The 14,459-nt window shown below is 38.0% G+C and overlaps 1 protein-coding gene across 2 annotated transcripts in view; it reads right to left on the bottom strand.

The window, feature by feature from the left end:
• The window catches only part of SYNE1 (spectrin repeat containing nuclear envelope protein 1), a 308,461-nt gene that overhangs the window by 36,728 nt on the left and 257,274 nt on the right, over nt 1-14,459 (bottom strand). Inside the window, exons 121-129 of one of the 2 annotated variants that reach the window (XM_075748397.1) lie at nt 13,490-13,644; nt 12,975-13,122; nt 9,144-9,238; nt 7,956-8,190; nt 7,050-7,244; nt 4,966-5,091; nt 4,039-4,194; nt 1,988-2,146; nt 1,317-1,483 (exon numbers count right to left, since the gene is read on the bottom strand). In XM_075748397.1, coding sequence (XP_075604512.1) covers nt 1,317-1,483; nt 1,988-2,146; nt 4,039-4,194; nt 4,966-5,091; nt 7,050-7,244; nt 7,956-8,190; nt 9,144-9,238; nt 12,975-13,122; nt 13,490-13,644 — 1,436 coding nt within the window. Of the gene's footprint in view, nt 1-1,316; nt 1,484-1,987; nt 2,150-4,038; nt 4,195-4,965; nt 5,092-7,049; nt 7,245-7,955; nt 8,191-9,143; nt 9,239-12,974; nt 13,123-13,489; nt 13,645-14,459 lie in introns of those variants that run through there. The other variant, XM_075748396.1, reaches the window with a different exon arrangement.

Here is a 14,459-nt window from a genome sequence, read left to right as displayed (position 1 = left end):
AAAGTAAATAAATATTTTACATAAATTAGTTTAGAACTAGGACTTGACACCCTGCTTCATGATAACAGAATGAGAAAGTTTAAGTGTATCATATTGCAGTTTGTATCTCCCCACCCCAAGAATGACACAGAATCCTGAATCCTTACCTGTCCCTATAGAGGACACTAACTTCTAATATTGAATAGACAACACAGATCTTTTAAAGACATGTTTTGCAGTTTCTGAATGCAATCACTTTTCACTAGAAACTTCCTGAAGGTATTATTTGAATGTTTGTCTGAGTAGGTGTTTCAAACAACAAACACAAAAGCACGCCAATATACTTTATGTTCAACAACTGGTGATGTATCACATCCTCTGAAACCAGCAGTCTCCTCGACCATAATGCACCACTTCCTGATTAATTGTTCTGTAAGAAACATACAGTGTTCATTACTTTAAAATGAACCACTATAAAAGTTGCTGGAGCCACCAGAACGCTTCTGCTTACATAAAATTTACTGCTCCCATGCTTACAGATTTCAGAGCAGGAATGCAATAAAACCATATGAAAAAAGAACGGACCAAAAAAGATGACAAAACTAAGCAAACCTTTTTGCTGCTAGCAGGACTAAAGTATTACTATAATTCATATGTCTTACATCACAGAAGTGTGAAATACAAAGTATGTGTACATTTTATGAAGTGCAAAAATGTGACAAAATTCTTGTTCATGGGAGGAAGGCTGTAGCATGACTCAACAGAAAGTATTAAAACAAATAAACCAGTTTCTTCACATATCAAACAACAATCCTGTATTTAAGTTATGAAAATTGCTGTTATATTTTTGACCTTCAGTTAAAAGGATCTTTAAGCCCAGTGTGCATCTGTCTACCTGCAGTGACTCCTCTCCGTCAGTGAAAAAATAAACCAGGCAGAAAATCTGATACTTAGTTTTGGAACTGCTCTTCTTGAAATCAAAAACTGCAAATGAGCTGCTTTGATTCCTCTGCCAAGAATTTTTTAGAAAAACTACAATTGCACCCGGTTTTAAGCACTCATCTGAAGTTAGATGGCAAGGCTCACTAAATATGACTGCAACTGATCCTACGTCATTCTAGCAGATAATGTTTTGAATTGACTCTTCTTGAAGAAATGAGGTCAGGTACTGTAATATAAAACAGGAAGGTGAATTTCACAGAAATGTGTTGATGGTTAAGAGTAAACTTATTTCACAGTTGATGATGAAAAGGCAGAAATATAAAAAGATTTTAAATTCATGACATCCAGCATATTAATCTGTCCTACGTAGCACTCTAACAAGACAACTGTTTTACCTGGCTGCAATAAGATCTAGAAGATGTTGCCACCTGTCATTGATCTTGCCAAGTTTGTACTCAATCTCTGATGCCTTACTCTCATGGCTGGCTTTAGCAAGTCGCTCTCCCATTTGCTGGAGCTGGATTTTGTTCTTCTGGGCCACAGCAATTTCCTCTTGATAATCCTGGACAGTAAAGAGGAGTCAGAAGTCAGGGTACTTATTCTGAAAACACTCTCCTTTACACTACTAAAGGAACCATACAGAAATACAAATGAATGTTGGTTTTTTGGTGATTGGTACAGTGGAGAGACATCCTCTTAAATATTAGATATATAACCATCAACAACTTTATCAGAAGAATTAAAAAAACAAAACATGTCTTCTATAAATATATCTGCTATAGTTAAAGTCATTACAGGCAATTCTTATTGGACATTTAGTAAAGCATTCAGATGCCTTTGAATTTGCATTCACTTCATTTTCTGGTATCCTGGGAGGTCCTACCTCGAGACAGACAGGAAAATGCTGCATAGCGAGAGAGGAACACAAACACAAAGCCTTAGTGGAACTTACAAACATCAGTGTAAGGTAAAACCTCCATTGCAGCTAATTCAGTATCCTCTTTGCAACACAAAACAAGCAAGCAGTTAAAGAAGAGTATGTAGGTGTACATGCACTGCACTATACCTTTTTAAGTTTTTCAATCATTTCTTCTATGAGGATGTCGCCATTTTGAGAAACCTTACTTTCCATTTGTGTCAGCCATTCACAGAGCTCCTTGTTCTTCTCACTGAAGACAGCCCACTCATTCAGTCTCTCACTAACTTGTTGTCGACGTAAGGAAACCTTAAAACATTTGCAGAGAGTAAATAAAAGCAAAACAGTAAATGCATTTAAGAGATGCTTGAAACACTTTGTGCCTCAATGTGACCTCCTGTGGGCCTGCAAAAGTGTTCCAGCCACTTACTAGCCATTAAACCAAACTGGAGGTTCACTGCAAAAAACTTTGTGTGACTCTCTGAGGTTAAAGTCTCTGAGGTTAGACTCTCTGAGGTTAGAGTTTAATCTCACGTTTCCTGTTAGCTACGTCCTATGCACAGAGAGGCATCCAAGCGTTATGCTCAGTAGCCTGTCAGTATCTTGTTTTATAATGCCTCTAACCCAAAGGTTTCATTAGAAGATAAAAAAGAAATTGTCTTACAATTTTTGCTCACTTATAAAATGTCATAAAGTATCTTAATAGTTTTTTACAAAGCTAAATCAAGGATACACCATATTTTGCACAAGCAATTTTCTACTTGAGTGCCAATACACTCATTTCATAGATGACTATTTCCCTTGAATGGGCATGACACCTTCAGAGAGTCCAAAGGACTGAGGTGTGCCCTGACAGGAAAGAATAGGCATAAAACACCAAACAGGCAAATGCTGTAGTTAATATAGGAGGAAGGAAAACATTACTGTGTTTAAGAAATTGCTATAGCAGCAGCACCATCTCAGACTATGAACAGTAATAGACAGACAAAGATGGACATTGAAATCAAAACAGCAGCAGAGGGCAAGCAGCAAAGTCAGCTCTCCAGTTTCAGGCATTTGTACAACTACTTACGCCCTCCCCATTGTAATCCAAGTTGGTTTTGACTTTATATCAGCATTTCAGCTGAGAAGATGAGGATGGGATCTGGTCTTTCATAAACCAAAGTGATGTGATCTTTAACTACCATATTAGGTTTAACAGGAGCATACACATGATCTCACATTTCCTTTTTGTGGCTCTAAACTTGATGACAGCTTTCCGGAAATAAGCAGCAGTTAAACAAAGTGTTGCACTAAGTTACATCCTGAAACATTCAGTATGCACAAAAATAAGATAGCTCCCTTCTTTACACAAACATACACGCAGCAGCTACACCGTAGTTTAGATGTATCTACATTGGCTCATTCAAATGCAACTAATTTATAATGATTTCCGTGCTGTTGACTGTGAAGTATTTTTCCTACTTTGGGGGTGGTTTTCAAGCCTTCACAGACAGTTACCTTACATGAGGTAACTATTTCAAAGTTAGCCTCGCTATATTTGGACTGCAATCTCTACTGAACCACAGACATAACATCAGGGTAATCTGAAAAGCTGGGCAAGGAAGACTCCACTGCTTGCATTTCTAAGGGCAAAATGGATGCAAGAAACACTCTAATAGCATGATGCACCTGAAAAATCAAACAATACTCCTCAGCTTATTTCGCAGCCAGGCGAGTCACCCTCAGACTAAGAGAAATGCGGATGCCAGTGTCTGAAGAAGCAGAAGCTATCAGCAGAACTGAAGGTACAATACAGTAATGTTGAGAGGGGACAGGACATCCTTTCTGAGCACAGCTCCTCCACCAAAGCACAGCAAACTCTATTACTTCTGCATTTTCCCCAGCCAGCCATGCCATAGTCTCACAGCACACAGTATGACTTTTTTGTTGGTTTTCAAGGCTGCTTAAATGTGACCTCATGGCCACAACAAAGTTCAAGTGACCTAGAAACATGAACAGTAACTAAAAGAAACATTTCAACTTATGCTTTCCCCGATTCAGCAAGAATTCAGTTTTGAATCTGAGTGTGCCTACATGCATCTCTTCTAAAAGCTGCCACTTGCATTCAGTTTTTCTCCCAACACTTTTGTAGCCTGCATACGCACATCAGTGCTCAGTATATATATATACTATATATACACTATATATACTATACTTGCCTGGTGGCACAGCTCCTCCCACTGTCTGTGCAGAAGCTCTATGCGCTCACTGAGGATTGAGATATCATCTGCGCTGATATATATAGACAGGGTCTCCTTCAACAGAGAGAGGTGTGCAAGGTCTTCTGTCCATCCTTCAACAGCATTCTCTAACTCCTTAGAAGAAGTGCACAAGGAAAAAGGAATGGTTTGCTAACAAATACGTATCTGAGTGTCTTGATGAAGCATGAAGACAAACATTGTTATCCCACTGAATTAAAGTCATATCTGAGCAGACCTAGCATTTCAAGCAGACTGCTTCAGCCCGATTTAACAGAAAAAGAAAACACCGACCCTGTATGTACCAACATTTTCAGAGTTATGAGATGGGTAACTCCCCAACAGAGAGAATGATACCTCAAACTTGTAACAAGTACTCACAGACTACTATACTACTTAAATCTCTCTAAAGTTCAAAGGCATTCAGGAATACCAAGTATTGGTTTGGACTTCTCTGCATCGAAAATATTTTCAAGTTGTAATCCTTTTCTAAACTGCAAAGAATATAGCACAAAAATGTTATCTAAGAACCCTCCCCCCTGAAATCTCACCTCAAATAAAAAGCACTAAACCAACACTTCAGATACCATGAGTTTAAATTTGAAGTTAGAATTTCTATAATAAAAACAAACCAGTATACAAATCAGTACTTTTCAGACCCTGTTCTGATCTCACTTTGATTCAGCTATATTTACCCTGCAGGATTTGCATTATAGTGAGATCACTCAGGTATTACGCTGTCCAAATGTTACAGGGATAGTTTCTTGTCACAGGGATGGCTGCCTGGTTTGCACAGTCAGTAATGTGAAGCCTATTAACAATGGAAGAGGTTACTGCACAGAGGCAGGCATAGATGAGACAACAGTCAACAAAGAACAAGTGCTTTACCTTGCAACGAATCTGCTCTGCGTGCAACTCATCATGGTGTTCTGGCAAAGGCTGACAAAGCTTTTTTTTGAATGATCTTAGCTTCTCCAGGGAGTCTCCTATGCCCTTTTCAGATTTTTCCCAGTCCTGAAGGCAGAATGTTTATTAGACTTCAATTCAGATCTAGGTTATACTTATGTCAGTTGATTTGCCTAACTAACCACTACACAGTAAAAACTTTTTCATAATAATAACATGCCCTGAAACCCCCCTCTAAACAATAATCATAGTCTTAGAGCTTGAGTCATGCATCAAATTTTTTGTGTGTAGGTCTCTGCTGGTAGAAATACACAAGCCAAAGCCTCCTGTTATTATAACATTGTCTAGATCCAACTCCATCCTTTCAGAAAAGCCTCTCCCTGCCAAAATTATTTTCCACTTCCTTTCTTGAATGCCTGTATTAAACACGCCATTGTTCTTTGACAAAAGCTCCATTCAGGTGCATTAATCTCCCAAAAAAAAAAAAGTGGCTGGGGTACTGCAAATTCAGGTCAGATTGAAGTACTTGCAGTATATCCTCTAAATTATGATTCTATACAAACACAGCTTTAGTGTTTGTATACTTTCCAAAATTTTAAATGTGTGCAATGCAATCAAACCACATGAATCGTCATGTGACAGTAGGGTTTCACCTGCCTCACCTGCTTGTTAAAGCCCATTAAAAAGGTACTCACAGACAGAAAGATCTCTAAATAAGCCAGTCAACACATAAAGAAAGCCAGTTGTGTGATACCAGAAAATATGGAACTTGTTTCTCATTGTCTTCTGTTTCTGATACTCTCTTTCTACCACTGCCTTTGTAAATCTCTCCTTCCATTTTTTTTTCAATCTATGCCAGTATTTCATGATCATCTTCAGGATGAAGAATTACAAACAACAGATCTTGCAAAACCCCCCCTCTCTTTAGTGTCTTCTTTCTTCTCTCCTTAGTGAGTAATAAGATCTTACATGACAATAGTCTGTGATGTTCCTAATGCAACACATACTCTTCTAGAATGTACACTTGTTCTTCCCATTTGGTCAGAAGACTACTAAAAAGTCATGTATTTAAGACCAAGACTGCATAATGTAATGAAGGTTTGATATCTATGAGATGATTTATGCAATTTGCATGGTAATTTCCCTACTTCCTCACCTTTAAGTATTAAGTTCCATATTTTCATTGAGACAAAATACCACAGAAACTTTAGTCTCCCTAGATAACAGCTTTCATGAATAAAATTTCCTGACATAATTCCCCCACTAGAAGCTGAGGTATGAGGAAAAAGGCTTGAAAGAGGAAGAAAAATTCACTTATCTGAACTTTTCCAAAATAATATTTCATTTCCTCGCACTGCTTTGCTTCTTGCTATTTACAAACAAAACTAGAGTGTCCGTTAACTCTGTTAGACCACTGAAACTATTCTAAAAACACTTGCCCTATTCTATTAATACACACAAGTCCAATTTTCATTATCCTCCCTACAATGAATAAGAGGGGAAAACAAACAGATCAAATTTAAATTCCTGTCTATCATCATCAGTACTTAAAGTGAGGTTAGAAGGCATTCTGGACATTGCTTACATCAAAATAAAGTTCAAATAAAGATCCCTTCTCCAAGATCACAGAAGTTTATATCTACACTAGCAAATACTCAAGACTCTGGAAAGAAACACAGACTACTACATGACGAGACAGATCTTGACATTCACATGTAGAAGGAATAAGGCAGGTCTAACTTTCAACACAATATGTATAAAAATTAACCAGCATTGTGCAAAATAAAGTACATTTTTGCTCTATGTTGAAAATAGGACTGGTAGGAATATCCTTTATTGGCAGTGTTCTGGAAATATCAATTAAAAGATATCAACTAACATACAAGCCTACTGTGAAGTATTACTACTCTTAGTTTCAGAGGTGGTGACATGAAAACATGACCTCATGTAGCATATATGCAATTCCTGTATTTGTGCTTATCCCTTGAGAATGCTTTTCTTCAACAGGGTTCACAGTGAGAAATGATGAACTTGCTGAAGAAATGCAGAAGAAATCACACACTTACTTTCAGTAGTAAAGCAAGCTGTTTCTTTTGTTGTTCCAGTCGGGTGCTAGCTATCTTCCAGTGCTCCTGGATTTCGGTAAGCTCTGTCTGCAGGGCTGCCTCAGCTCCACTGTCAGCAGAGAGCAGCAGTTGCTTCCCAGCTTCCACAGTGAGGATATAACTCCCTTGCTGCCTTAGGAGAACTTTCTCTTTAAGCTGAAAATATTAACAGCTTTCTGTCAGCTTTGTCTTTTTAATTACAATTAGCAATTCGGTATAATTCATTCTCAAGCCCATACTTTAACTGACTGCATACCTTGGCTTAAGCATGAGCTACTGCCCAGATGCTTTATCCTAACTTTTTCACAATCATTTACTGCAGCAGACCTTTAGAAAATTTCTCCAAGGAGATAAAGACTTCTTTCTCCCCATTAATATCAGTGTCTCGATTGCTCTTAAGAGAAGTAGTTCAAGCTTGAAGACACCAAACTGCTAAACAGATACTGTTAACCTCACATGAAGATGGACACTCAAGGTATCCTTTTTTGTTAGCTGGAATACATTCCTCAAACAGGACACCTTTTTTTTTTTCTTTTTTTTTTTCTTTTTTTTTTTTCCTTTTTTTTTTTTCCTTCCCAAGACAGTTTCAGTGTGATGTTAGCTGCAAAGCAAAACAAGCAGCAAACAAGGCTTAAGAGCGAGGGCCCAGTTAGTGCTCTGTTGCATATACTTTTTGAATTACCAACTTTGTCTCCATCACACTGCTGCTTCTGAGGCTATGCCAGTTCCTAAGAGGAACTAACATTAAATATTGCTTTCTGCAAAGCAGATAGTCTGAATCTAATACATTTTAAATAATGTTTTAAATGATGAAGGCTATAAAAAGGCAGGGATTTTTTCCTCTTTCTTCAAACACACTGGACATACCTGCACTTCATCCAGTAGCGCTCTGGCTTGCTGCAATGGGGTAGGAACGTTGCCCAGCCCAGTTACTGGCTGACAAGATATTTCCACCAGCCACTTGCGCAGCTTCTCTGCCATCTCCCTATAGCGTTGCCACTGGTGAATCTGGCTGTCAATGATCCCCCTCCTCTGCTGTGCCCGGCGAATTACTCCTTGCCATTGATTACTTAGAAGAGTCAGCTTCAGATTAAATTCATCCCTATTATTAATAGATTAATAAATAAAAATACATAGTAACCTTCATACTTTGATCTATTTGTTTAATGAAATAAATGGAAGGGAAAAGGAAGATGTTTTCTGGCTGTCAATACAAAGCACTAGGAGAAAATCACTGACGTTTCATGAGAGCTGACAGGATGAGAACTCCACACTTCGTGTACTGGGAGAATCAAAGGGCTCCAGTTATTGAGACCTTAAAAAACCCAGCCCTTTAACACACAAAACTCTTCTCCCCTCTCCCCAGAAATATATAAAGAAAACCCACAGGTTTTTGCCAGTTTGGATTAGCCAAATTCATAGGAAATGATGGAGATGTCACGATTCACCTCCAGATTTACTACGTAAAACTACGACATGAGCTCAAAGCAGGCATAAGACATACACATCATATGCAAAGTGTGAAGCCATTGGTGGTTCACTGATTTTCATTCATTTGATCACAAGTGTTTAAAATAAAATCTCAGACAGCAATGAATTCCTATTCCACCACATTTAGGCTGCAGGTCTTCTTAAATGGCAGTAGGGAATCCTCTGGGTAGAGGCAAATCCCCAGCTGGCATAAATCAAGTGTAACTCACTAAATCTGTCACTGCAGGCTCCTTTGGTGAAGGTGACATTTTAAAAGTATATCAAAATAGACATATATATGTAACATGCTTGATAATCCAAGACAAATCTTTGTCAGAGAAACAGCCTCGAAGCTGTTGTATTCCCAAATGCATCCACACATTCACGTACCCCATAGCATCCTAAAGAACACTGTCTTATTTAAGAACTGGCTAATTAATAGCTTAACCAAAGCGATAGTAACTTCTGCGTCAGAAGACCATGATCTAAACACTGACATCTGCTACCTTCTCTTTTTGGATGTCCCCCACTAGTCTAAGTATTACTTCACATAACCAGCAGCAGCATCAACACAGGAATGTCTACCTGTCGTCCACCTGTCCTTGTTCTAGGAGGTGCTGCCCATCAGAGATAATTGAATGCAAAATCTGCTGGCGGCTGAACATCTCTGCCTGGAATAGCTGTTGTACAGGAGACAAGGATGTTAAAACAAGAACTTACATTTTAATTTTATCTGTATACATCGGTAAAATGAATTTTCATGTATTTAATCTCTTTTAAAATAAATTCAATGGGAGTTTTGTCATGAATTTAAATAGAAACACATTTAAAAATCTCATTGCTGGAGTTACTTGCAGCTTCTAGTAATTATTATTAGTTCTGTCAGATTTTAAAAAAAATATTTAAAAGCTAAATAATATAAACAGGAACTAGGTTTTATGTCTCGGAGTACAATTGCGTGATTGGCACTATAATTTACAACAAAATCAAGATAGGGTATTTATTTAATGGACAGAAAGGGCACTTTTTATTTTCTGACATGTTCAAGAATATTATAGTCCTTTGCCTCGTTAAATTGAAATTAACATAGATTGTTTCTGATATTGTTATACAAACTTTTGATACAATCTTACACTGCCAATAGAACTTTAAAAGAAATGGTCAGCCATGTGTAGGAGCTAGAAATCAGTTTTCCACTTGTTCTAATTTTTCCAATTTATTTCCCAATTTTTCCCCTTCAGTCACAACAAACTTTCACAATACTTTTAAAAGTCCCTTATTCATTAAATATTACTAAAGACAAAAAATTACCTAAGTACTATTTAAGCAAAGATGACTTAAAATACATAGTACGTAAATTTATTTTTAAAAGCATCTTTTCCTTTAGTAATGGACCATGTCTCTAGATAAGGTTGTTCAAGAATATTCTTATGTTGATAAAGGTACACCCAGGCATCAGCTCAGGGCTGGACCCATTCCATATTCAAAAGGTTTTCAGAGAGATTAAAAGAGAAAGTAGACTGGTATGAAGCTTGAATTTTTTTTCTTTTGTTAGTAATAGTGTTTGCAGTTGATAGAAGTTCACCCCTACCTGAACTGAGAGCCTCTATTCCCCAAACTCAGATTACACCCCTGTAATGTGACATACCAATCACTGCATCTGTGACTGCCAGCAAAATACCCACTGGCACCTGCACAATTAAATCCCTCAAGCACATTGTATGTAGCTTAGGACTTCTAGATGATGGACTAATTTTTCAAAATGGGATTTTGTCTCTCTGCATCACTGAGTTAATTTTGAAAATGCTACCCAGGTCATAAATTTTCCCACAGAAAGAAATAGCTTTGTCTAATTTCCTTGCAGAAGTATTTGATAGTGGTCTTTGAATACCTTGGCTCTTATGAATGACTGAGCCTGAACCAGAGGGAAACTAATTGCTCTATTATCTCATGAACAAACCCACAATACTGTGGGGTTGAGAATTTCAGAAAGCTGAGCAAGGCGGCAGGAATTTTACTTCACGTCACAACTGTTTCCGTCAAGTTAGGAGGCATGGATGAAGCACAGGAGGCAACAGCATCTACCGTCATTGTTGACAGATTGAGACTAAACAGAACGCAACTGGTTAAAAAACCCCCACCATAACCCCAAAATACCAAACTCCCCAAAAGCCACAATTTTAATATTTTTTAAGGGGAGAGGTGAAACAAAAGCTTATCAAGCATGAGGAACTCTGCTTGGAGTGGAGGTATTCAAGCCATACCCAAAAGCAGAGACATTTCTGTCAACATCCACTTGCTCTCTGCATGTACACTGCCTCTGTACATAAGAGGGCTACTCTGCTACGTGGGACCACTGCTTCTCATAAGTAGATCACTATGAATTACAGAAACAGGAATTAAAAGGAGGACAAAAGGAAGGCAGGGGTTGGAATGCACAATACCAGCGCAGTGGGGAAAAAATTCAGTAATTGAGTTGGCAAGGAACGTCCCCTTCCTCTGCCAGCACTTTCTCAAATACTTGTCTCGGTGCATTCCTACTGTGCGGGAGTCCCAAGCAATGTACCAGGCTTGCACATGGGTATCTGGAGAATTGCGCGAGAATGACTACAAGATCATCCTGACAGACTTATCTGATGCAGGTGCCAGTGTTAGTGCATGATATTTGAAACAGGCATCACCTCCACATTGCTGGTTTGTACACTTCAGTGGGAAGTTATTTTTAAACAAGGCCACTGAGGTAGCTGGGATCCTCTTAGAATAAACACCAGCAAAGTTATGAGTCAGCACTGGAAAGCTGATAACAGAGCTGGAGGCATTTCAATATCCATTCTGGGAATGCATGTGGAAATAGAATATTTTCTCATTATCTTCAAAAATACAAAGAAAAACAATCTGAAAATTCATCTCAAGAAGTTTAGATTTGACCCTTTCAGCTGCGAGCAGTGGAAAGAAAATTCATGAGTATCAGGAGACACTGCAAAGAACATTGAGTACTGAACACATTTAGATTGTATAAAATGCCAAAAAGCTTTAGGTAAGAAAAAAGATGTAGTTTACAACATTTTCTTAGGATGAATTGCAGTATTTAGAAAATCAGATATTAGTTCTCTAAATTCTGAGGGATGACTTCATAGTTGTAATAAAAATTACTTCAACACAGTGCCTGAGTAACGCTTATTTGAGATAACTGCTCGGATCAAGGTTTCAGGAGAGAATTAAGCTGAGATCTCAAGAAAATTGAATGCAAGAAGATTGCTGTTAAGCCCTTTCAAAAAACTATAGCTATGACTGGACACAACAACATTAGGAAATTATCCACTTAGGCAGTAATGATTTCTGGGCATTCAAATCTCAAAGAGCTGAGATGTCTCAACTTACAAAGACACTGCCCAGTTAATGCTGGCAGCTCCCAGGGGAAATGAAATGGAAGACATTTGTGAAAGTAAAGGCAGTGAAATGCTAATGTATGCTAAAGCAAGCAAAAATGGTTGTGAATTGCATTCTGTTATCACAAATTCATCCAGACGCTATACTGTGAGATAGAAGACGGGAGGAGGGGGAGGGGAAGGACATGACTCTCCCTATGATCTGGCTTCCATCTACGTGTAGGTCAGCTGAAAAAGTTGTGGGAACTTAAAATACTGTGGCCACATGGGAGCTTTGGTATGAAAATTGACTTGTCTTTCTTGATCTTTACCAGGATTCTTGGCAGTAACAATATGGGTGGAGAAAAAATGCGCATCACTTGACTTCGCTGAAGAATCATAAAGGCATCCTCTAGTAAAAACTCTGAATCAGTTTTTCCCTGCAGCAAAAGCTGGGCTAGTTCTTGGTTTGTTACAGACAAATGGATCCAGCACACAGCAAAGATCAAATCAGTTTGTTCTCCAAGGAAATGTTACCAAATGGAGGTCCCATGATGAGTTACCTAACCCAGTACTTGACAGAAAAGCCTTCCTTTAACATGCTCTTCAGATGGTGTATATGTTCACAATTCAATAACAAATAAACAGAATCTGAATAAACTGAAAGAGCAGAGATTTTCTCCAGTTAGGACTGAAGACAAGGGGCCAAGTTGCATGAGAATAGTTAGGTTCTACAGGAAGACTAATAAAACCTTTTATTTCCTTGGTACAAACCAATCTGAAGTAGACTAAATGTACGGGACAAGCACTCATAGGCATACTGATACATTATACACAAATGCAGATAGATATTCAAGTCCCTCCCCAAACTGGGTATTATTGACATATTTGCATGCTTCTGTTTTTAAGTTAAGATATCCTCAGACGGTGCAGGCAAATGTAATTCAATTCAAGGCATACTATTATATTACTCCACAAAAGAATATGCATTCCATTTACGTATAAATAGTATGTGTTCTAGTTATGTATAATACACATGATGACTTGCCTCATGTGCCCTCTGTTGCTCTAAAAGGCTCTGGTAGTTTCCTGAAATCTCTGCCGCCAGCTTCTGCTCAGTCTGGACTAATAAATCCATCCAAGTCTCACATTTCTCCAAGAAGGTTTGCTGCTGCAGCAAGAAAGACTGCAGCTTACTGAAAGAAAGAAGTAAAGATGGATTCAGGTAAGGTCTCCTCCTCCCACACACAGTGTTAAGAGTCCTGCAATAACTTTTCCGGCAGAATTCCAAATCAGATGGTAACACTTTTCCCACTCAGTTGCCTCATTCGATTTATTTAGTCAACACTTTGAAGAGTAGCAGTCTTCCTCATTTCCAATTCTGTTAATTTGTGGCAAAACCAATATCTGAGATCACTGGCTTTGCTCTTTAGTTCTAAGTACACCAAAGAAAAGGAGCTATGGTTAATGAAATATCTGAAAGGTTTTCTATATTCTGCAAAAGATGTACTTTCCAGCTGTTGTAATCTAAGAAAACTATAAACAATCTTTAACTATCCCCACCTGAATCTCTCCGTAGTCTGAGATGAGATCAGAGACCAATGTCTGTTCAGGTTCTGCATCCTTTTGATTTCTTTATCATTCAGAGGAAGCCTGTAACCCAGCTCATTAAGACGGTCCAAATCTGGGGCCATGCTGCTGAACTTCAACATCTGACTCTGCAAGAAACAATAAAATTGATAACTACGAAGTTCAGTAATTACACTATTATAGACTGCAAAATTATGAACTAGCACTCAGTTAAACTTGGAACGGACTTGGTTGCCACCAAGTGGCAAGCAATCCCTATGCCAGGGAAAAATTGCATTTCCAGTTTTTAGCCTCTAATACCAGACCAGGAGAAGTAAACTCAAATTGCACTGAAGTGTTTTGCTAAATTGGGGATTTACGGCTCAGAGCTGCAGAAGTAGGCTAGTGTTTGAAGTCATATGTTTATATCATCAAAAAAGTGAGCTTTTTTCCCTTGTTTCTTAGCCTGAATGCTAAGCTGGCAAGTTCCCATTGAACTTATTCAACTTTTTTAGTTTTTTGTTTTGCAGTACAGAAATACCCAGTTCACTACGTTGGGAAAATGTCCTGGTTTTTAGCATGCCCAAAAGTGGAATTATATTTATAGTTAATCCTGATAGAAAAATAATGGATGATTAAAGTGACAAAAAACAGTCTAGATGGCAAAGTTCATCAACTTCCTGTCAGGGCCTCTGAAAGAAGAGGGGGAAAAAAAAGTCCCACAAAAAGAAAGATTGAAAGAGCTCAAATGGAGATCACATGGCACACAGTACAAATGTTTCTTCAGTATATCAAGATACCCAAAATGAATCGATGACTTCATCCTTAAACTAAATAAGAGACAGGAATTGCATAAATTCAAAAAAAGTTGAGAGAAAACAACATGAAGGAAATCTCAAAAAATGGCTAAAATTTCCATTCCCATTTTGATTTGATATTAATTTTATTCAAAAAAGTTTGCCTG

This window comes from Balearica regulorum, chromosome 3 (genome assembly GCF_011004875.1).
Source record: "Balearica regulorum gibbericeps isolate bBalReg1 chromosome 3, bBalReg1.pri, whole genome shotgun sequence".
In the NCBI taxonomy this organism is placed as follows: Eukaryota; Metazoa; Chordata; class Aves; order Gruiformes; family Gruidae; genus Balearica; species Balearica regulorum.
The sequence above is the reverse complement of the archived record's forward strand: the minus strand, read 5'-3'. Positions and strand labels throughout refer to the sequence as shown.